This window comes from Schistocerca gregaria, chromosome 2 (assembly GCF_023897955.1).
Source record: "Schistocerca gregaria isolate iqSchGreg1 chromosome 2, iqSchGreg1.2, whole genome shotgun sequence".
Taxonomy (NCBI): Eukaryota; Metazoa; Arthropoda; class Insecta; order Orthoptera; family Acrididae; genus Schistocerca; species Schistocerca gregaria.
The window spans coordinates 627,784,179-627,809,419 of NC_064921.1; the positions used below are offsets into that span (position 1 = coordinate 627,784,179).

Here is a 25,241-nt window from a genome sequence, read left to right on the forward strand (position 1 = left end):
CAGAAGTGTTCATCATTCACAAAATAAAATGAAAAGTGATTATTGACTCTGAAACTTACTGACATAGTAAGTTCATTTTCCAAACAGAATTTCTGCCCACATAAAAATAAGATGCATTCACAAACATTAATTAAACATGACCAGAGGTCAACACGTGATAAATATAATTTCATAATTCAACACCTTCTTCATTACTTTATTCTCACAAACACCAAACAGTGGCAGCTGCTGTTGAGCAACAAGTGCTAATTCAGTAAACACCCCCTCCCCTCCCCCGTCTCACACACACACACACACACACACACACACACACACACACACACACACACACACGCGACATAATTAATATTTTATATGGGGGAGTGAAATCAGAGTTAGGAGAAAAGGAGCTAGGACCATCAAACACAAAAGATAAATAATTGCAACACAGTGATACCTGCATTCCAGCTTCCAGAAATTTCATGAACAATTCAACAAAACATTCAAGGTAATACATGTAGTACAAAGACTGAGCCCACATCACATATTTCAACAATTACATAGAGGAAAGTATGTACTTGGAATAAACATCTTGTCAGGCCCGAACAGCCAGAGGTAGTGTGTGTGTGTGTGTGTGTGTGTGTGTGTGTGTGTGTGTGTGTGTGTGTGTGTGTTTCTTTTTTGACATAGTCTTTGGCTGAAAGCTTAATGTGCAACAGTCTTTTCATTGTGGCAGTCTGCAAATCAATGTGTCATCTTAACGGTGACTAGCAATCTACCCTTTCTGTAATTGTCAATAAACATCTATGTTATTCTAGTTCAAAGAATATACTTATTATCTTCAAAGTCTGCTTTAACTGCCAGGAAGTGTCTCTTCACCTCTTCTGTCCTCAGATGCAACCAACTGCAGCATTGGGCATCTTTTCCTTACAAAGATTTTACAATGGTGTAGAGTGTGGAGATGTTATACAGACGTGAACTGCAGTAGAAAAAACTCCTGAACCTTCAAGTATTACTCACAGGGGGATCTGTTTACATATGTTGAAATGTTATGTCCAAAAATTAAAGGGAATCAAACTGGTGAGGGGAAGTTCATACAGTCCCCTCATCAGCAAACTAAACTGGTAAATTTGCCATGCTGGTAGCCCCATCGTGTTTACACTTAAGAAGCATGGAAATAATGTTCACTCAAGTACTCTTACAAGTGTAGTGCTGTCACATTCTACACCTCTTTACGCGTCACTGAAGAAATGGCGTGTTTAGAACAACACAAACAGCACATACAGCTTATTTCACCTTTGCAACTCAGGACACTTTGCTGGCAGTATCCATAAAACTACAGTGATGTCACTATTTTCCTCAGCAGTGTCTGTTGATTGATCGTCTGCTGTTTCAGTAACAGACGATAAAGTCACCTTTTTGTTAGACTCTATGCCAATCAATTTTGTTCCATTTTCAGTTTCCTTGTCCATCACAGAATCTCTCCCCCCATTAGTAACCACACAATTTTTTGGTGAGCCACAAAGCCTTTAAAGTCTTCTAATGTTACAACAGTAAATACTAAAATCAAAGCAATTAAATCATAATGACTGCATAGTGTAGTGTTTAGCGTATTTGGCTAGTATCGCCCAAGTCCCAGGATCAATTTCCAAAAACCACTTAATTTTTCATGGTGGAAAGAACTGGCAGAGATTCATTTATAAGTACTAAAAACATCAGCTGATACTTCTTCAGGTTAGAGGGTGAGATGCTTTATGCACTACAACTACAGATCTTATTCTTCACAAGACTCCTTATCATATGGTGGCAGTACATAGGGAACAATTTGCTTGCATATTTTTGTCAGCAGAATAAAGGAGAACGAGGTTAGGGTTCCTTAATGTCAAAAATCTGCCTTTCCTTGTCTCTACTTTTTTTCTGTCCATTTCTACATGACAGTAGAATTTAGAAAAATTCGTGTCCAATAATACATTGATCTATACAGTCTATGAATTTACTGTGTGCATTTGTTCTGCTTGGAGGCAGATACTTGAATCCTGTTCCACTATGCTGATGTTTTTGCTGCTAATAAACAAACACCACGTCACCTTGCCTGGTGCAAGACTTTCAATAAAACATTTCTTCGGTGACGTGTGTGCCAAATGTGCAGTTTTAATTTTCAAGCTACATTTCAGTTGACTCAAGGCTGATTAGGCATCCTTCAAGGCCTTTTCACCATAAAAACATTGAAGTGCATACCATAAAAAGCCTCAGGCTCTAGCTGCTGCTGCGAGTTATTTGGAGTTGTGTATAAGTTAAAGCTGTGGAACTGTTCACTGTTGCAGTAATGCCCAGACGTGTGAAGGCATTCCATAAAAAGTGTTGTAGAAAGGTCGGGGGGGGCAGAGGAGAGTAATGATTAGTCTAAACTTTTTAAGAATGGCAGGGGTGGTTCCCTTTGGGGAAAACCTCCAACATGTAATTATGATAAAAACTGACTGTTCACTGTGCTGTGTATGCGATCGGAGGCTGAGCAAATGCTAATGGGTTCTGCTGAAGTGGCTATGAAGAGGGCCTAAGCACAAAGCAGAACATATTAAGTGGAGACTACTGTCAATTATGTGCATTGCTACTTAAGCTGCTAATGGGGTGTTCTTACTATATGAATTCATATTTTATTTCATTAAGGACTGCTATTCAGTAAGAAGCTGTATCATGCTGAATAAACCAGTTATTTGAAATATAAATTTCAAGTGTAGCATAAATTATTGCTATGATTTCCGTGATCTTTTATGTTTAATAATCTTCAACTGACATTACACGTCTGACCTTAAACCATTTAATCACAGAGTCACCAGTATATTGGCTTGACTAGTCACTACAACATCTGGGTGTAAAGCATGTAGTGTACAGCTTGACTGAGATATCTACGAGCCAAGTTCTTAATCAACAGAATCATACATTAACCCAAGAAAGTTAATTCGCAAATGGAGTCTCTCTTATCCGGTATGTGGACTTCAATTTATTTTGTTCTGAATTTACAAATAGAATCGGTGATCCAGATCCTGAAAGTCTAGGCAGTCTTGCATAGAGGCTTCAGGCTTAAAGATATTCAGCAGCAGCAGCAGCAGCAGCAGCAGCAGCAGCAGCAGGAGTAGTAGTATACTAAGTTGATATTGATTTGAAGCAGTGCAAAAGGGAAGAAGACAATAACTTGAGGGAGTGCTGAATTCTGTGAGATTGGCTTCATCAGCAGACCCAACACTGCAGATGTCAGCTATTTCTTCAGTCACGGCTCCAGCTACGAGAGCTTCACTATCAGCATTGGCGGCATCTGCACTTTTTGGTGACAACAGCACAGCAGAGACAGACATCATGACGAAAAAGGGAAGTATTGGCAACAAAACTGTCAATGTGTTTAGTTTTGTAGGCCTACCACCAGGAACGGATGATATCATGTTCAGTCACTGAGACTAGTGTTTTGGAGAATAATAGTAAACTGGATAGCCCAAAGTCAGCGTGGGAAAGTTTAGATTTGGAAAATCCAGTTACTATGATGTTGGCAGATGATTGAGGCTTTATAGTTTAGTATGGGGGAAATGAAAATTGACCATTCAAATGAAATCTCAGCAGTTAAAAATTATCAATTGTTAAAACTGAGCTAAAAATAAATGACAGAAACATTATTTAAAAAGTTAGCTAAAAGGTGAAGTTTGGAAAATTAACACTGCTGTATAGGATATGACTGAAGGGAAGGAATTTGAGATTAGAAATGAAATGGACAAAATTACACACAAAGTAGGCTGTGCCACATGGATGAAAAAATCAATTATGTTAAAAAGTCATTGATCTAAACATAGAAAAGATGCATGATGAATTGAGGAGTTGCGTATACAACTGTTTGCTGAGGTAGAGTGAAATTGTGGGGGAAATGCAAGTAGCACTACAGAATGTGTGTGAAAAAACTGTAGTCTGCAATAGGATCATTGGAAAAAGTCAGCAGTGTCTGGAGGATGTGCTTGAAATTAGCTGGGTTAGTGTCATGTCAGGCCACCACTGTAATAAATGTGCCATGAAGTGGGCCGGGAGCTTCAAAATGTTTCGCTAACAATGGAAAGTACCATTCAATAAATTTTCTTGCAGCTTGTGCAGACAGTTTCACACAGGGAATGTCTGATGCAACAAAAATAAAACCTAGTGAAAAGACAGGAGACGACACACAATCATGGGTAAATTTGCTGGATGATTTGTTTACCAGTTGCAAGATATTTGAAAGTTCTTTTGTACATAAATTCTGAAGTGAGACAACAGAGGACACTCCAAAAATATTTCTTGAACGGTCCAAGTCAGACCCCGAGGTATGACAATGACGGAATTTTGTGTACGCAAGTTGATGCATACAGCTTGACCAATGTGTCTCAATGCAATTAGAACACTCTAACAATGATTGCCAGAATCATTGCAATGGGACCTAGGTACATAGTCTAACATATGCAAAAAGCAAATTTTTGAGTTTTGTAAATAAACTGGACGAAGTGGTTAAATTTACACCACAGTTTCAACAGCAGGCTAGGGAAAGAGAATGGCATCAGAAATTTTAACCAGTACGAAAGGAATCAATCCACTCAACTTCACAGGAACAACAGTAATAATGGAAACAATTATCAAAGGGGGAACAACCAGGAAAAATTTTATAAATCGCAATATGGAGCAAAGGTTTGAAGGACCAGCAATGCAAGAACAGGATAACCACAACAGGAGACCAGAAAACTAGATATTAGTGCATCGCAGATCTGGAGATGATGATCTAGACCAGTGTGGAAAAGGACAAGGTGGGCAGTGAATCTGAAAGGATAGAGAATTAGAAAGCAGGTCTGAAATTATGGAAATGTAAACTGAGGACAAGAAAGTATGGAGAAATCTGAAGCAGACTGACAGTACAGGGAGAGAAATAAATGGGAAAGGTATATTAGGTGACAAAAGAGGAGTAAAATATTTATTTGACTGAGGGGAAGAAGAGACTAACAGTAGAAAACTTTTGGGCAAATATTCAGTATCAGATCTGAGACCAAAAGCAAGTACAAACTTGGCAGAGACTGACTGTAATGTGACCTCAACTAACATACAATACAATAGCAGTAATCATTGTTGTGTAGGTAGTAATTCAGGAAATGTAGTGGCAGATGTTGAAGTTGACAGTAATAATGATTCATATGTTGCATGGATGGATATGGAGATGGCTGAATGTATGTTGGCAGATGTAACTGATGTAACTGATTCATTGTCGTAAGAAAGTCAGGAAGAGATTCCAGAGAATAAAGTAGGCGATGAGGATTGTAATGCCACTGGATTAGGTGTGTGTGAGATGAGAGAATGATTTGAGATGATAAAAGTCTACAAGTGATTTTGAGTCATACTTGCAGAACATAGTAAGAAATTATGGAGAAACTATTGAGCTGGACCCCGAAATTAATACCAAGTGATACATAAAGGAGGAAGCAGAATACAGTGTTAATAATTGGAGGTCATGTGGGAACATTTTAAAATCTCTTACCAAATTTGTGGAAGAATGGAGAGTTTTAAAGGTGGCAAGACTGCATAATGGAAGGATAGAGGAGCAAAGCATGAGAGAAGCTTATGATGAATTGTTTGTAAGAGATTGTGAAGCTGAAAAGATGTCCATGGTTAATGTCTATGATGTGAATATCAGGGCTCAGGCCTTCGAGCACGGGGCACGAACAGGTCCTAATTTGGTGGAAATGGAGGGGCTCATTAGTTCTGAAGGAGTACTTTGTGGTAGCAAGGAATATGTAGTATAAATAGAGATTTAATGGCAAATACTGTCTGTGAAGGTGATGAAACAGAGATTTAACAGCAAATAATGCCTGAAGGTGATGTTGCATATGCCTCATCGGCTGGGGATAGCCAAGGTGATAGCTCAGATGAATCAGATGATGTTTTGTTGAAGCAAGATAAGGGTGAGGTAAATAAATATATTTTATGTATATATGGTAAATCTACAGAGTGTGGAGGCAAAATTGACACACAAAATTCAGATGCAGGAATCAAATCACTGGCTTTGCATGATGATTGGAGTACAAAATATTTAAATGATTACACAACAGAAGAATTGAGATTGCCTCAGCCAGAATCATATCATAAGGGTATGAGGGAATTTAAAAAGGACAAGACAGGTAGGAGTGATGAAGCATGACTGAAGAAATGCATTGATGAATAAATGGAAGGAAATAATGGAGGCTGAAGTTGGAGTGACAGGCGAGATGAAAGCATTGTAAGTGAAGGAAAGTTGAAGAGAGACAGAAAATGATTCATTAAGAGGAAAATTTTTGAAGAGCAGCAGTTCAAAAATTTCAACCAATAATAGAGGCCGACATTTGTGACAAAGATATATGTGCTTCTGGATTCAGATAGTAACATGTCAGCAGAGTCGAAGTGCTTATAATCCAACAGAGGAAAAAGATGTAGTAACGTTTATCACTGGTGTCAAAATCAGAATTACCACTGGTAGGCTGAGTAGGCAAATAAAAAATGATAAGTTTGAATTTAAGTGTGACAGTTAATGGTCTGATACAAGGTGTTTCACAGCGAAGAGATTAATTAAAGAAGTAGTAATTGGTAAGAATTTTTTTATGAAAATATGGGTCATCACTTAACTGCCATGAAAAACACGAGGCATAAAGTAAAATTTAAAGATATGTTAACGAGGGAACAACATGTATCCCACACTGAAAAGATTGGCAGCTTGCATACACAGAAGATGTTTTCAATCACTGACGAGGGAGAACTGAGCAATTTGTTGCACCATAATGGAGATGTCTCCTCATGCAAACCTGTAAGGGTGCCTGGGAGTGAGTATTAATTTAGGTGAGAGTGCATGAACTCATTTAGCTAAAGGCATATCCAATTGCAATTGCCAATAGGGAAGCTGAGAAGGCCAGGCTAGAACAGAATGCAATGCTATGTTGTACAGCCGTGCAGAAATGATTACTGTAACCCTGTTGTCATAGTAAAGAAGAAGGATAACACTGTAAGAATAGTCTTTGACATGTGCAAATTGAATACGATCACTGTCGGAGAACAGAAAAAAACAGGAAATGTGGTAGAACAGCTGCAAAATTTCCACAATGTAGAACTAATGTTGAGCGTAAACTTTATGTCGGGCTTCTAGCAGGTCACATCAGCAGAAGAAAGAAGATACTCAGCCTTTTCGTTTGAAGACCAAAGCTATTGGTTCAAGGTTATACCATTAAGGTTGACAATCTTAGTTGAGGTATTTGTTAGGGCACACTGCCAAATGTTAGGAACTGAACTTCGTGCAAGTTGGTTGTATATGCCGACAACATATTAATTGCAACTATTTCACGGCATAGGCACTGTAGCAGGAGTTGCTTATGGCTTTCAGGCATGTGTCTACATTAAGTGTGTCATAGCAGAAAGTATTACACACACACACACACACACACACACACACACACACACACACTTATAAATGAAGCAGTACACAGTTATTAGTATATCAAATTAATTCAACGTATTAACTTTGTTGACAGTATTTGACTGAAAATGCAATAAACACACATCCTTTGCTGCATGTAAGAGGGTTGTCCATAAAGTAAGTTCCGTTTCTATTTCTATCCACGGCAGCACTACAATCGCATTTCCGAATATGCGTGGCAGTTACTCTGACTCAAGGAGAAGACATGTATGCCATTTTCAGATCGCTGCTGCCGACGTGTGTATTGTAGAGCTTCTTTATAATGTCAGCCATAACTGAAAATGCCGCCGTGTGTGAAATCAGATCTGCGATTCGTTTCCTAAATGCAAAGAAAGTTAAACCAAAGGAAATTCATTGACACATCTGAAGGTTTACGGGCAAAATGTTATGAGTGATTCAAAGGTTAGAAGATGGGTCAGACTGTTCAATGAAGGACGTGATCAAGTGCACGATGAAGAATGAAGTGGACACCCATCTGAGGTTACTGATTAACTGGTTCACACAATTGAAGAGAAGGTTAAGCACAACCAAAAGTTTACACTTAGTGCCCTTGCTTTGGAAGTTCTGCAAAACTCACAATTACTGATTCATAAAATTATTACTGAAAAACTGAAATTTCGAAAACTTTGCTCACATCGGGTACCCAAAATCCTTATTGAACAAAAAAAACAACAGATGGGCAGTGCACTTCAGTTTCCGACACGCAATTTTAGAGGCATGCCCACCCTGGATGAATTTCAGTGGATGTCCACAGACACAGATGATAATTTTTAGACTGTGCTGCTACAAATCAGTCTCAACTAAAAGAACCATATGTTTTGCTAAGTTTCTTGAGTGTAGTTAGACTTAAACTTCAAAACAGCAGCACTCTATCAGTACAAATAACTGGGCTAGGTTTCTGACTTAGAGGATTTGGTGAAATTTAATGTCTGCTTATGTGTGTGTGTGTGTGTGTGTGTGTGTGTGTGTGTGTGTGTGTGTGCGCGCGCGCGCACAAGCGCGAGTGTATACCTGTCCTTTTTTCCCCTTAAGGTAAGTCTTTCCGCTCCTGGGATTGGAATGACTCCTTACCCTCTCCCTTAAAACCCACATCCTTTCGTCTTTCCCTCTCCTTCCCTCTTTCCTGAAGAAGCAACCGTTGGTTGTGAAAGCTTGAATTTTGTGTGTATGTATGTATGTATGTATGTATGTGTTTGTGTGTCTATTGACCTGCCAGCGCTTTTGTTTGGTAAGTCACATCATCATTGTTATTAGATATATTTTTCCCACATGAAATGTTTCCCTCTATTATATTCCTGTTGTAATTAGTATGTTGCTGTCTTTCTCCATCCTTTTCTACTGAGTCAAACGTGTGTGTATTGTATAAATAACCTACAAATACATCAGCAGTCTGGTACCATGTTTGTGTTGTAAAGAATGTATGGAATGAAAGAAAGAGCGGGCAAAACCCAGTAATGGCACGTAACATTCTTCTTGAACAGCAATTAATAGAATGACCAAGCCTATCACCCATCTCAAACAGATCAGTTCTAAGTTTCATGTATTCCCATTGCACCAGATGGATTTATTATTTAACCCACAGCATAGTCAAAAAGTCTGGTGATCACATAACTTTATGCTGCCGCATCTCTTCCCCTTGCCAACTGAATACTGACAACGGAAGGTGCTTCCACAACCAGGAACTGAACCAACCCCAAAAACCAGCTTAAGCATTACTACATTACATGTTGAAGAATAGCCAACAGCAGAAATTCTGCAGCTATAACCCTGAACGGTACTTTTATAAATAAAAGTTATGGCAATAACACATCCAAAATTGTATTATAAACAGTGACATAACTGGGTTTCATGCACTGCCTGTTCCTGAAAACTGACCTGTAAAAAATATGTTTTGGCCCTTAAGAGCTGCTTCTAACACCTGCTTTTGCTCATCTGTTAAAGGACAAGGATCTAGACTTGAGGCTATCCGAATTTTCTTCGTGCCCTAAAAAAATTAAAAAATAAAACAGAGCACTAGCAAAAACTATATCTCTGGTGCAGTTTGTGTAATATTGTCTTAACATGTTTTACAGCACATTTTAACCATGTGTCTTACTTCCTAGACATTTTATAATCCTTACATTGTGACTGTATATTATAAATATATTCAGCAATAATGCATTTTTCTTCAAATGATACTAACCATTACTTGCATTGGTTGCAATGGCCTCTTCTTCCCAGTTGGTGGTGTAGTTACAGTATTCGGTAAGCTTACTTTTGCCTTTGCTTTATTTACCTCTTGCAGAGTAACCGGACTTACTTCTTGAATTATTTTATCTTTTGCAGACAGTAACCTAGATTTAATGGGAACCTTGGTAGAAGCAGTATCTGCACTTAATTTTATAAATATGGTCTTCAGGAACGTCAGAAGGTTTACCGGTGGTGCATTTGAAATCAATAAAATTAATTTTTGAAGTTGAAAATTTATTGATGCTTTCCCTTCTGCCATAAATTTTTTGTGAACTGTTATACCTTTCAACTGGAACCTGTTGTTAACAGAAGTTCCTTTTTCTGTCAGGATTTCAAGAAATATTTCCCTGAACTCATTTCTGATGAGCCTTAAAATGACATTCTTAAGAGCAGATTTTCTCACAACACAATTCTGTGAATTCAGCCATTCCATCGTAACTGAACAAGACAGTGTAGGGCACTCCGCGGAATTTGTCATGTTGCTTTGTAAACCTGGAACAACTGTACATAACTTCTTAGTAGAAAAACAACAGAATGATTAAAAATTTGAAATCTGATCTTTATTTATATAAAGTGCTATACTCACCAGTAACAGAAACAAGACTAAATAAACATTTTTACAACAGACACAGAAAGATCCACTTCTTTGGAACTAGGAATTTTCCTTTGATAGTGAAGAAGAATTGGAGAAAGAAAGGCAAAAATATTTGGCAGATATACAATGTCATTGCGTAAGTAGGGATTTGAACCACTGTCCTCCCAAAATGTGAGTCCAGATACTTACCACCACACCACCTCACTTGGTCCCAAGAGGCAACTTTGTACAAGATATAAACATAGCACACAAAATTTTGCATGAGAGCTGTAATTTCAATTCTGGTAGGCCAGTCTTGGACTGATTGGTGGTCTAAGGGTTGTACTTTTGATTAATAAACAAAATGACTTTGTCCCAGGTTCGAAGCCCACCACCACTTAAATTTTGAATAAAAATTATCAGCAATGGTGGCCAAAGACTTCTGGAATAAGAAGTCACTCCCATTCTGCCAACAGCCTTTGTCAAAGAGGGCAGAGGTGGGGACAGAGGTTCAGGGCACATCCTTGCCCTTGGGGTGGTAAATCGCCCCTGAAGGCCGAAGAATCAGCAATGACAATGGCATTACGATGCGGAATAAAATAGAAACCACTGCAATAAATACAAAACGTGTAGCCATAGGACATGTGGCCTGTAATTGAGGAAGTGTCATGATCTCTGCATGGGCAAAACATTCTGGACTAGTCGCCCATTTGGAGCTTTGGGAGGGGACTGCCAAGGGGAAGGCTACCATGAGAAAAAGATTGAATAATCAGTGAAAGGAAAAGGATAATGTTCTACGAGTCAGAGCACAGAATGTCAGAAGTCTGAACATGGTAGGAAAACTAGAAAATGTGAAAGGGAAATTCTAATGCTCAATATAAATATAGTGGGAGTCAGTGAAGTGAAATATAAAGACAACAGGGATTTCTGGCCAGATGAGTACAGAATATCATCGACAGCAGTATAAAATGTTACAATGCAGGACCGGCCACTGCATACCGAACTTCATGTGTGCAGTGTGTGCGACTCACACGGGGCCAAGGCCCAGCTTCTCACTCAGATTTGCTTAGTCCTCTTCTGAAATATCCAGAATAGTGCGAATTTCATTTAGAATTGCAGTGAGGAATTTTTCAGTCAGCACTACTCTGAGTTCAGCAGGACTGTGATGTCAGCACAGTTTATCCTTCAGTGTTTGTTCACAGTATGAATGATGTTCACAAGTCCATCGGCTGTATGCACAAAAAGGGGCAGTCACATAAATTCATCATACTTTTGGGAAAATGTCATCCACGATTCTCTAGACTGGAAGAACTGACAAGTCTGAGAATTATCGCACATCAGCTTAACAACTCATGTTGCTGACAAGAACAATATACAAAAGAATGGAAAAGAAAACTGAGGGTATGTTAGATGACGATCAGTTTGGCTTTAGGAAAAGAAATTCGATGTCTGATTTGTCGGACTAGAAAAAGCGTTCAACAATGTCAAATGGCACAACATGTTTGAAATTCTGAGTAAAATAGAGGTAAGGTATAGGGAGGGAGTTAATATACAAAATGTACAAGGGCCAAGAGGGAACAATAGGAATGGAAGACAAAATGAAGTGCTCTAATTAAAAAGGATGTAAGGCAGGGGTTTGTCTTTCACCCCTACTGTTTAATCTACACATCGAAGAAGCAATGGCGGAAATAAAATTCAGGGTGGAAGGATATTGATGATAAGATTTGCTGATGGCATCACTATCCTCAGTGAAAGTTAAGAATAAGTACAGTATGTGTTGAATGAAATAGGCATCACATAGTAGATGAAATTAAGGAATTTTGCTACCTAAGTACAAAATAACCCATGACGGACAGATCAAGGAGGACATAAAAAGAAGACTAGACTTATTCCTCATCCTGCAGTAGCTTCCACAATATGGCTATTTTCAAGTTTTCACTCTGCAATACTGCATTTTGTGCACTACATAACTTTTTAGTAAGTAACTCAATATTAATCTTACCTAAACCAATTGCTCCAACATACTGAAGTTGCTGGCTCTTCTGTCTGTCCTGCCTACTGGTAACATCTATAGCAAATAAATTTAAGAACACACAATAACTAAAATAGATGCTAGAGTATAATTTGAACTCAGATCCACCTAGTTTTACATGTTCTCTTCTCTCCCCACACTCTTTGTATTCTACACCGTTTATGATTAACATGCCCCTGCTCTTCAGTCATCCCCTATCTTTGAATTGCATTTTCATTTCTGCTCACTATTAACACCCCTTGCATACCACTTGCCCTTTAAGGCCACTTGTGAGTATTATTTTATGACAACAGTGTGTACATAACAGCAACTCATCCTCAAGGTAAAGTTATGAAACAGATTTGAATCTCTGTTACACGTTCAATGATTACAAATTATCTTCATAAAAGATACTATTTCAACATCAATCTCACTTCCCATCTAATTTTTCCCCCCTGACAAAACTGCTATCAAATGTAGCACATTTCTGCCTAGCACTTTAAAAATACACTAAAAGCAATACATTGAAATACAAAAAATGTAAAATTATACTTACTGTTAAAATGGTTGGTAAAAGAAATTCAGCACTGCTCTCTTGCCAAGAAACAGCTCTTCACTGGTCTGTCATGTATAGTATATTGCTGTAACACACTGGAAAAGAAAAGATTCCAAGCTTTACCCCTTGATGAATTTAAAACTGACTTCTACTACAAGTTTTAGATTTGCAGATCCATCATGTGGCACTTTGACTAACAACACTACAATAATTGGTTGGTTGCATATTAAGGGAGTGAACAGTGAGGTTATTAGTATCTCTGTCGAACAATGGTTCAATTCAATTCATTGCCATGAATTTTAGATCAGTTGTTTGGAAACCGTCAAAAGGTCATAAATATTCAACACTGTTGATAACATACACAATGTTTTACATTATATATATATCATTACGAGAATCAAAACTCTTCTATCTTAACACAAAAAGGTGACTGTCCTAGGCAGAATTAGGGATGTCAAACAAGGGAACTAGCTTTTTGATCTGTCTGGCAGCCTCAGCTTCAGAGACTTTTAAATAAAAACATCTCAACACACACTTACTTTTCACTTTTTAGTATTAGTACCCGTGTCATGTAATATAATACAGGGATTGGAACTTTAATAGTGGCAACTATTTATTTACAGCTCTTACAAAATAGATACTTGTTTCAAAGTTTTATCGACCTTCAAAGTAGTCACCAGCATTGTGTATAACCCATTGCCAGCGATGTGGAAGTCATAGGATACTCTTAGAGCAGTGCCAATTGTGTTGACAGTTCGAACGGTGCGGTCTATTGCTCAACGAATTTGTAGCAATTCTTAAGCAAATGCGAAGTGTTTCCGTCAGTTTAGAAATTGAGTTGAACTCACGAGGGCTTAAGTCAAGGGAGTGCAGTAGGTGGTATAGCAATTAGCAGCCCCATCAGTCAAACGAATCAGTAACATCTTGCACTGTACGTTCATGAGCATTGTCCTGCAAAATGATGGTCAGGTACTGCAGAAAGTGTCATCATTTCTGTCTCTAAGCTGGGTGTAGGTTGTGTTCATTTTCATAGCAGACGTATTTCAGTACTACGTGGATTACTTCACACTTTTTTTGTGTTTAGGATCAACTGCAATTTCTTACACCATACAGATATCTTGCCTAAATCATTCTGCAATTTGTTTTAATCACTAATGACTTTACAAGATGGTAAATGACAGCAACATCTGCAAACAATCCAAGAGGGCTGCTCAGGTTGTCTCCTAAATCATTTATGTAGATCAGGAGCAGCAGAGGGCCTGTAACATTTCCTTGGGAAATGCCAGATATTACTTCTGTTTTTCTCAACTTTCCGTCAGTTCCTACAAGTTGTGACCTTTCTAACAGAAACTCACTTATCCAGGCAATGCTCTATAGGCACAAAATTTGATTAGAAGCAGCTTGTGAGGAATGGTGTCAAAAGCCTTCTGGAAATCTAAAAATTTGGAATCAATTTGACGTACGGATTGGTTGCACTCATTGCTATGTGATGATAAAGTGCTAGTTTTGTTTCACAAGAATGATATTTTCCAACTCCGCGCTGACTGTTTGCAAATAAATCACTTTCTTCAAGATAATTCATTATGTTCGAAAAAAGTATATGTTCCAAAACCATACGGCAAATCAGTATTACTGATATGGATCTCTCACTCTCATCACTCATCTCCTTTCTTGGGTGTTGGTTTGACTTTTGCAATTTTTCAGTCTAAAGACCTAAAGGTACAGTTCTTTCGACAAGCAAGTGATTGCATATGATTGCTAAGTATCGAGCTACTGTATCGGCAAACCCTAAAAAGAATATGACCGGCATACAACCTGCACCAAAGGCCTTGCCTTTATTATACACCAAGAAATCTACTTTTAAGTTACTGATGTTGGCAGATGTTCTAGATTCAAATTCTGAAGTATTCACATCTTCTCTGGTGAAGTGTTTTTGGAAAACCGTGTTTAGTAACTCTGTTTCAGTGGCACTGTCATCAGTAACATCACCATTATTATCAAGCAGTGAAAGTATTGAGCATGTACTTTATATATAACCAGAATCTCTTTGGATTTTCTGACAGATTTTAGTTTCATTGTGGAAGCTATTACAAACATCTTGCATTGAAGTTCACACTAAATTTCAAGCTTTGGTGAAACTTGGCGAGTCTTTGGCATTGTGCATTCTCTTCAATTTGGTTTGCTTGCTTTGTTGCTTCTTCAACAGTGTTGTAACCTGTTTTGTATACCATGGGGGACCAGGACCATCTCTTACTAATTTATTTGATATACACCTCTTGATTGCTGTCTACACTATTTCTCTTAATTCAAACCACATATGGTCTACGCTAACATAGTCAGATCGGGAGAAGTGGAGACAGTCTCTTAGAAAGATGTACATACATGTATGAAATGACCATGTTACATAGATGAACTTACTTAAAAGCTTACTATATTACTAACTGAACAACTTACACAATGCACAACATATCGAAAACATACATCTTGTTATTATCTCTTATCTTAAAATCCTTGTAATTTTTTAATTCAAGTATGCAATTATGAAAACTGAAAATTAAGTAATCATTGCTAGCAAACCTCAAGTGAACAATTTTTGTGCAAAATGTTGCAACAATCAATTCGAATGAAGTATGAGCGTGATTGGCTGAAATAAGCATAACAACTGTGAAACAATGTCTACACAACAAAATACTGCCAGCTTTTCAGTCCAGTCCTGTACAAAAATTGACGTACTTAAGCTTGTTTTGATCAAAAATAAATTTCAACAAGACACACAATACTTTTTTAAGAAGACTTAGTAAATTATTTTCTACTGGTTAGAAATAAGATGACCTTTTTCTGACACTTATTTTCATATAAATTTTTGGGTTACTTTAATTTTCTGCATTGTCATCAATAAAGCTTTAAATGCTTCATCAAACAGCAAATAATTTTGTGCAGTGCTGTGCATTAGCCCAGTTTTATGCATGCATTGTTTTGCATGTCCAAAGTGTTTTCAATGATTTTAAGCCACTGGTGAACAAAATCTTTAATGTGTGAAAAATGAAATGATAATCAACTGTACTACCCTGTTTTTTTTTTTTTTTTTTTTTTTTAATTATATCCAAGTGCAGCACTTTAAAAAATGGTTCAAAAAGCTCTGAGCTCTAAGGAACGTAGCATCTGAGGTCATTATTCCCCTAGAACTTAGACCTACTTAAACCTAACCAACATAAGGACATCACACACATCTACACCCGAGGCAGGATTCGAATCTGCAACCATAGCGGTCACACGGTTCCAGACTGAAGCGCCTAGAACTGCTTGGCCACACCGGCCAGACACAACACTTAAAATGCAACACAATTTCTTGTGCAAATGCATGATTTTTCACATGTAAAACCTGAATGATGAAAGGTTTTTGCAAATGCTTCTTATAATTACCATAAGGATAGATTTTTTTTAATATCATCTGTATCATCTGAAAGACTCAGCACACGCAATTCGCGTAAAACCCGATTTTACACGTGTTTTATGTACAACTTTAGACCACTGTATCATGGCATCAAATAAAGCTTTCACAAAACAACAGCATGACCATTAATTACATTCACCTGTTTAACTTCTTACAAAATTTGAACCGAGTCATGCAAGTCCGAAAAACAAAACTGATGCGCTTCAAAAATCTCCCAGAAAAACGTGTTTTTTGGATGAAACTTTCTGGCAGATTAAAATTGTGTGCCCGACCGAAACTTGAACTCGGGACCTTTGCCTTTCGCGGGCAAGTGCTCTACCATCTGAGCTACCGAAGCACGACTCACGCCCGGACCTCACAGCTTTACTTCTGCCAGTATCTCGTCTCCCATCTTCCAAAGGAAGTTTCATATCAGCACACACTCCGCTGCAGAGTGAAAATCTCATTCTGGAAACATCCCCCAGGCTGTGGCTAAGCCATGTCTCCACAGTATCCTTTCTTTCAGGAGTGCTAGTTCTGCAAGGTTCGCAGGAGAGCTTCTGTAAAGTTTGGAAGGTAGGATACTAGGTACTGGCACAAGTAAAGCTGTGAGGACCGGGCACGAGTCGTGCTTCAGTAGCTCAGATGGTAGAGCACTTGCCCGCAAAAGGCAAAGGTCCCGAGTTCAAGTCTCGGCCGGGCACACAGTTTTAATCTGCCAGGAAGTTTCATATCAGCGCACACTCCGCTGTAGAGTGAAAATCTCATTCTGTGTTTTTGGATGTACGATAAAAGGAACCAAGATTTTTTCAGTTAAAACTTGTCTTAGACTGATCGTTGCTACACTACTCTACATTGTCCACACTGACACGTGCATGTCTCAGTAATCCTCAAGTCTATGCATTCCCATGTGGGTGGCCATTGCATTTTTTTTCTTAATTTATAATGTACATATGTTTTAAAGTTTCTATTAATTATACTTATTTCGTATCATTCTCTATGATCGAGCAAACAGTTCCTGTGATCTATTGACATTATTGTGATACTTTGGGTGTCAGCTTAATCTTATAGACAAACTTGATCAGTTGTCTATTATATATTTAATGTACAATCATATTACAGTAGTCTGTAGATCACAATCTATTTGTCTGCATTGTCTCTCTATCTGAAAAAATACATGGATTGGTTCAGAACATAGGTCAGAGTAAATGAGGAGTTTCACAGGGTGCATCTGTAGTCAAAGAAACCACACTTCCATCTAGCCTCTGCCAACCCAATTAAAGGCAAAGAGAATTATGGAGACAGGAATGCTTTCTAGCTAGGCAATTCATAATGGTAAAAGTAAAAAGACTAAATACATAATGGACACTAGTTTGACCATCAATTACAAAACAAGGTGAGAGATTTATCAGGTCAACAAGGGAAAGATGTGCAGTGGTTATTAGAAAAGAAAATGAGAGGAAAAGATAAGAATGAAAATGTGGAAAGAAATGGTGAATAAAAAAGGGGTTTTAAATCGTTAATGACCGTGAAAAAAGGGAAAGAATGAAATGCAAATTGGACTTCGTATTACAGAAAAGTTATCGGACTTCGTGATTCGGAAAAGCTATTGTTGGGGTGGTCCTTGTGGCGCTTCTGAGCAAAAGTCAAACCAATTTCCACTACAAAAATTATTTGAAAAAGAAAACAGAGAATAACGAATGTGACTAACAGGGGGAAATGGCGTAGATAAGAGTTCATCCTTTGCCATGTTAACATGTCTTCTTTCGTGCAACGCCCAGGTCTTCAAAAATCTCATACCCGTATTTACTCGAATCTAAGCCGCACTTTTTTTCCGGTTTTCGTAATCCACAAAACCGCCTGCGGCTTAGAATCGAGTGCAAAGTAAACGGAAGTTCTGAAAAATGTTGCTAGGTGCCGCCACAACTAACTTCTGCCGTCGAATATATGTAGTGCTACACAGGCATGCTTTGCAGGCAGAAAGGTAAATACTAGAGCCAAAACCTCTGCGTCAGTAAATAAATTTAAAAAAAGGTGGAAGACGAGCTTTTTTTCTCCGTCGCGAGTTTCGACCATTGCATTTTCATACATTATCCAACGAAGTAAAAACAAATGCCGTATTGTTCATCTTCGAATGTGGCAACATTTCGATGTACTGGGATGTTTGTCAATATGGCCAACTCTACGTTCTGAATTTTTTTCCTACATGTGAAAAAGAAATGGTCGCAAATAGGAACTTTTATGAATTGTGAATCACATGCAGTATTCTCTTCACCATAAGAATAATACGAATATAAACATTTTGCCATGTATTCTTTCGTGTTTGCTGCTATCTCATTTAAATGCTGTCTGCCTAATAAACTACGAAACTAGAGTGAGACAACAGCAAACGCGGAAGAATATACATATCATGTCATATTTATATTCATATGCCTAATAGTGATACAGTCAGAACTGCTAAGCTTACGACTCGAACCAAACTATTGTAGCTGTATCGTCATTCATTCGATCTAAATTGGGTCTCTTATTACTATGGACCAACTTTGTTTCGATTTGGAGGTGCGGCCTAAAACTTCTCTCCCCCCTTGAATTTCGAGTCTCAAATTTCAGGTGCGGCTTAGATTCGGGAATTTTTTTTCCTTGATTTCGAGTCTCATTTTTCAGGTGCGGCTTAGATTCGAGTAAATACGGTACTCCATTTCTGCGTGAAAAGTCTGCTCCGAAATCTTGCAATCGTCCAAGAATCACTAATTTATACAAATTAAAATCATCTTGATACTGAATGCAATTTAATTTACTTTGCTACTTCCATCCCATAAATTTCATAACAACTTCCACAATATGTCTACACATTAGTAATTTTTTTCCTCTTAATCAGACCAAGACTAGCTAATGAGTTTTTTACGTCTGAATTCTGCTTCGGCTCTCCATAGACAAAAAAGAAACGGATAGAAAAAAAAGTTACAATTTCAGTATTTTCTCTGCCGTCGAGCGCTCATACCGCTGCGAAGGTATAATTTATGTCTGAGGGAACGACTGTAGTGCGGTGAAATTCAAAGTCCCGCTACAGATGCCAGACGAGTGTGCTCCGCCTTCAATTCACTACAGAGAGGAACACCAACCACAGCACCAAAGGCAATTAAAACAGAGTAAAAGAGGGATGAGTGAGGAAGCTGGAAAAGGAGGCACATCCAAGGGACTCGGATTTCGCCTGCAGCAGGAGAAACCCAAAACAACTGCTAATCCTAAAAGTAGTTTAAAATGTATATTTGATGATAAAAATTGCTTGCATGGAGACAATGGAGAGGGGTTCAGCTATCCACAAATCATTCACTAACATTGATGGAAAAGAATCCAGGAGACGATGCTTAGCATGGAGAGTCAGGAGGAGGACATTTCAACACAATCGAGGTATTGTCTGTAAGGACACACAACCACAATTTTTATGATGGACAAAAAGTAAAACACAGTCAACAGGCCATGTGTCATTCGCTAAAGCGGCCGAGAACTCGGATGGCAAACATACATTAGGATGTAAGTGAAAAAGGGCATTCAGTCAGGAAATGGCAAACTGTCAAGAGTTGATGACAATGAGTAGAAAGTAGTGGGGGATCATCACGTAACAAATGGCAATGGCTAAAATTACAGTGTGCAAGGCACATCCTAGCTAAAATGATCTTGCAGTAAGAGGGCCAAGAGGAAGTTGGCCAAGTTGCTGCATGAAGCCAAGGTGGTGATGGGTTCACACCCATCAGGAAAGTGGCAGGTACCAGAAGGCAGCAAAGGAGAGGGATGTGCTCCATACTGGTGGTCAGAGAAGTAATCAAAGAACAGGGAGTAGGTAGGGTGACAAATTTGGTTTGGTTTGGTTTGGTTTGGTTTGGTTTTGCTTTGCTTTGCTTTGCTTTGGGGTGCAAAAAAACAACTAGGGTCATATGCACCCAAGCGAAAACTATAGAACACGAAGACAGAAAGGAATTAAACAACTAAGTCAGTCCCAACTGACATAAGCGAGGACAGCTAAAAACAGGAATGTGGAGAAAGGGCCAAAAAAGACACCATACAGAAATGAAGGTCCAAAAACTAAAAATTACATGGCCTTCGCCATATTGCTTTGGCGGATAAAAAGTAAAACGTGGTCGTAAGCCCACGCATCATTTGCTAAAATGGCCAATAACTCAGACGGCAGACCCAAGCAGCAACGTAAACAGTTCCTCTGGGAGTGGCTTGATAAGCCGAAGCTTATTCCTGTGAAGGGAGGACCATTGGTGATGCCAAAAGGACACCACCTCCTGACAGATGGCAACACAGAGATCATCGGAGAGAATGTAGGAACCAGTGGGCTGAGATATGAGGAATGCAGCCTTGGCAGCAGCCTCATTTCCTGCTAGACCGACATGACCAGGAACCCACATAAACATCACAGTGGCTCCACCAAGAGAAAGCAAGTGACAGCTTTCCTGGACCTGCAGCACTAAGGGGTGGGCGGTGTACAGCACACAGACATTGAAGGGCACTGAGTGAGTCTGAGCAGAGGACACAATTGAAAAGTCTGTATCGCCAGATGTACTCCATGGGTTGATACAGGGTGAAGAGCTTGGCTGTAAATACTGAGCAGTGTGCTGGAAGCTGATATCTAAAGACACAGCCGACCCCACCGTCAGTCCGAGAGCCATCAGTGTATATAAAGGAACTATCGCAAAGGTCGTGAAACTGAAGGCGAGGCTGGAGTAGTGTCCTTAGGAAGCAAATGAAGGCCAAGACAGTGAACGGTTCACACCCACCAGGAAAGCTGCAGGTAGTGCTGAGTTAAGCTGCCACAGCAAGTGCCGGAAGCGGACTCCATGAGGTAACAGAGAAGAGGGACACGCCTCATACTGACGATCAAAGGAATCATCGAAGAAGGGGGCATAGGATGGGTGGCCACACGTGGCAGACAAATGGCATGCATACCTGCCGAGGAGAAAGTCACAGTGGTAGTTCCACAGCTTCAGCATACATACTCTCAACCGGGCTACTGTAAAAGGTGGCCAAATTGATACCACAATGGTGGATAGTGTTGAGACGGTGTAAGAGGGATGGATGTGAAGACGCTTAAAGAAAGCACCAATAATCAAGTTTCGAATGGACACGGGACTGGTACAAATGGAGGAGAATGGTTCGATCGGTACCCCAGAAAGTATGATTGAGGACATGTACGACACTGAGGAACCGCGTACAGTAGGCTGCCATGTAAAGACGTGGGTGGACCAAGAGTGTTTCCAGTCGAGCATGAGCACCCAGGGATTTCATAGTTTCAATGAGCGGAAGGGCAACAGGACCAAGATGTAAAGATGGTGTGGGAAACCAATTTTGCCGGCAGAAATTCATACAGACTGTTTTGTCTGTGGAAAAACAAAAGCCATTGTCAATGCTCCAAGAGTGAAGACGATCAAGACATTGCTGAAGGCGCTGCTCAGTGAGACAGGTCCGCGGAGAACTCCAATAGATTGCAAAAGAGTCAACGAAAAGAGTGTCGGAGACGCCTGGCAGTGGTTAGTAAATTGCAAGACTCGAGTCACCATACCAGCCAGGCATGACTTATTTTCCATCACATTGAAAATGCAGCTGGTGAGAGAAATGGGGCAGTAGCTAGAATGAAGGTGTTTGTCCTCACCTGGCTTAGGTACAGGTATGACAGTGGCTTCACACACCAGTGCCTGGGAAACATGCCCTCTGCCCAGATGTGATTGTACGCATGAAGAAGAAAGGGCTTGCCTACAATAAAAAGGTGCTGCAACATCTGTATGTGAACATCGTCTGGGGTTGGGGCGGAGGATCAGCATAAAGTGAGAGCATGATCTAGCTCCTTCATACTAAAGGTAGCATTGCAGCACTCACTGTCCTGAGAAGAGAAAGATATTGTCCAAGCCTCCAAAACTTTCTTCCTATGGAGAAAGGCAGGATGATAGTGGGAAGAGCTCTGAATCTCCAAAAAAAATGGCAGCCCAACGTGTTACATATAACAATGGGTCCACTATGATATTGTCTGCTACTCTCGGGCCTGGAATTGGTCAATGGATCTTCGTCCCAGAGAGCCGCCGGAGGTTGACCCACATGACGGAAGAGGGAGTGGAACTGTTAAAAGAACTAATTAATGAAATCCAGCTAGTTTTTTGCTATACAAAAGAATGCGAAGACACTGTGCATGCAACTGTTTATAATGAAAGCAGTTTGCCAATGTAGGATGACAGTTAAGAATGCAGAGAGCACATCTATGTGCATGAATTGCCTGTGTCAGTCCACGAAGGATCTGGGACTCAGAGTGGTAAAGAGGAAGTGCAAGGAATGGAACGTTCTGCAGCTAAGGATAACTTTTGTGAGATATTCCACCTCATCATTACAACGGAGGAAGTCTTGTTCTTCGAAGGTCGCCAGTGAGGAATAAAGCTACCAGTGAGGAATAAAACTGCCCGTTAGCCTTAGTGAGCTGGCATTTGGGTGTGCAGGCAGGTGAGGTAGGAGTCAGCAAACAGATAGTACACGCAAAATGGTCGCTCAAGTAGGTGTCAGAAAAAAACAGACGACTCATGATGATGAGCAAGCTGGGCAGTGCATAAGTATAGGTCCAAATGGGAATAGATGTGTGAAGAGTCGGAAAGGAAAGTGGATGCTCCAGTGTTGCGGCAGAAGAGGTTAAGGTGGTTAAGATTATCAGCGAAGAGGCCACCTTTGTGACAGGTCCTGGGAGAACCCCGATGGGTACGATGCACATTTAAGTCACCAAGTAGCAAAAATGAGGGAGGTAGCTGCCCAATAAGCTGACTGAAGTCTGCCCTCGTGACACTGAATGACGGAGGAACATAAATGGTGCAGAGGGAAAAAGTCAGGAGGATCCTGCTCCATGGGGTCCACAGAAGCATTGGCTTACTTGTGCTGTTGGTCTGTGGAGTACGACGCTGTAAAACTGTTGGTGGTGCGCACCGGTGACACAGAGGCCGGCCGGGCTAAGGTATCTCGTGGCGAAGAGGATCTTCAAATCGGCGAAGGAGAGGACCGTTTGCCTTTGGTGGACTTCAAGCCTTTATGGTTCCAGGAAGATTCGGGTATTGCCTGGAGGGATGTAGGAAGTCTTCAAGAGAATACTCTTTTTGTCCTTTCTGGCCTACCGATTGTGTAGCTGGTGGCTACGCCCCTTGGTGTGAGAGTTGGATGGCTTGTTGCACAGCTGGATGGGGGACGGCAATGATACCTCGACACTGGGCGATTTCACAACCTCAAAGCTGAATTGTTGATCGCATGTCCACAAGGCCATGTCCTTCATGAAGTGAGGAGGTAACAAGAACAGGACTACAGGTGCCACACGGGAGAATGCAAGGTTTGTGACTAGCCAATAACTTGCGAGCAACTGGGTAAGACACTTTTTCCTTTACCCAAGTCTCTTGGACAGCCCACTCACCAATATACATGGCACAATCCCAAGAGGTGGCGGAATGGCCACAATTGCAGTTAATACAGCATGGAGGAGGAGGCAGACAACCACCCTTGTTCCATTAAGTTTCAGATGTGTAGCCACAAGAAATCTCCTTCTTCTAGTATTTCGGCTGTATAACGTTCAGCCATCTTCAGAGTGAGTCGCAAGACTGCCGCTCCAGTGCTCGCTTCGTCCCTTTATACTGTTGTACCACGCGACTGCGCATGCGGCCACAGATGCAAATGCACCAGAGACGTTGGTCGGTGGCAGAGACGTGCATAATGCGCGAGTTGTATCTATGACTCCGCAGTTGATCTGTGTTGGCATATTGATATATCATTGTGAGCTGCACTGTGCCAGATTCCATGATTTATCAAGACTGAAACCACTGATTGAAGATGGCTGAACGTTATACAGCCGAAATATTAGAAGGAGATTTCTTGCGGCTGCACACCCGAAACTTAATAGAACAGTCTTTGCGCCGCCAAAATCTGAAGATTCAAATCACCCTTGTGTGCATCCCTACCACTGGTTACACATTTGGGTGAGTGTCGACAATACATTCTATGTTTGTTGTTGTGGTCTTCAGTCCTGAGACTGGTTTGATGCAGCTGTCCATGCTACTCCATCCTGTGCAAGCGTCTTCATCTCCCAGTACCTACTGCAGCCTACATTCTTTTGCATCTGCTTAGTGTATTCATCTCTTGGTCTCCCTCTACAATTTTTACCCTCAACGCTGCCCTCCAATACTAAATTGGTGACCCTCGATGCCTCAGAATATGCCCTACCAACTGATCCCTTCTTCTAGTCAAGTTGTGCCAAAAAATCTCTCTTCTCTCCAATTCTATTCAATACCTCCTCATTAGTTATGTGATCTACCCATCTAATCTTCAGCATTCTTCTGTAGCACCACATTTCGAAAGCCTTCTTGTCTAATCTATTTATCGTCCATGTTTCACTTCACTTCAATACACGGCTACACTCCATACAAATACTTTCAGAAACGACTTCCTGACACTTAAATCAATACTAGCTGTTAACAAATTTCTCTTAAAGAGTCTTCATTTTATATCTTCTCTACTTCGACCATCATCAGTTATTTTGCTCCCCAAATAGCAAAACTCCTTTACTACTTTAAGCATCTCATTTCCTAATCTAATTCCCGCAGCATCACCTGACTTAATTCGATTGCATTCCATTATCCTTGTTTCGATTTTGTTGATGTTTTATCTTATACCCTCCTTTCAAGACACTGTCCATTCCATTCAACTGCTCTTCCATGTCCTTTGCTGTCTCTGACAAAATTACAATGTCATCGGCAAACCTGAAGATTTTTATTTCTTCTCCATGGATTTTAATACCTACTCCGAATTTTTCTTTTGTTTCTTTACTGCTTGCTCAATATACAGATTGAATAGCATCGGCGAGAGGCTACAACCGTCTCACTCCCTTCCCAACCACTGCTTCCCTTTGATGTCCCTCGACTCTTCTAACTGCCATCTGGTTTCTGT

The 25,241-nt window shown here is 39.9% G+C and overlaps 1 protein-coding gene across 2 annotated transcripts in view; it reads right to left on the reverse strand.

Moving 5' to 3' along the window:
* The window catches only part of LOC126334638 (ATP-dependent DNA helicase PIF1), a 103,671-nt gene that overhangs the window by 45,327 nt on the left and 33,103 nt on the right, over positions 1-25,241 (reverse strand). For both annotated transcript variants that reach the window (XM_049997076.1, XM_049997075.1), the window contains exons 2-4: positions 12,845-12,939; positions 9,657-10,204; positions 9,350-9,458 (exon numbers count right to left, since the gene is read on the reverse strand). In XM_049997076.1, coding sequence (XP_049853033.1) covers positions 9,350-9,458; positions 9,657-10,181 — 634 coding nt within the window. In that variant the 5' untranslated portion in view covers positions 10,182-10,204; positions 12,845-12,939. The remainder of the gene's footprint in view (positions 1-9,349; positions 9,459-9,656; positions 10,205-12,844; positions 12,940-25,241) is intronic.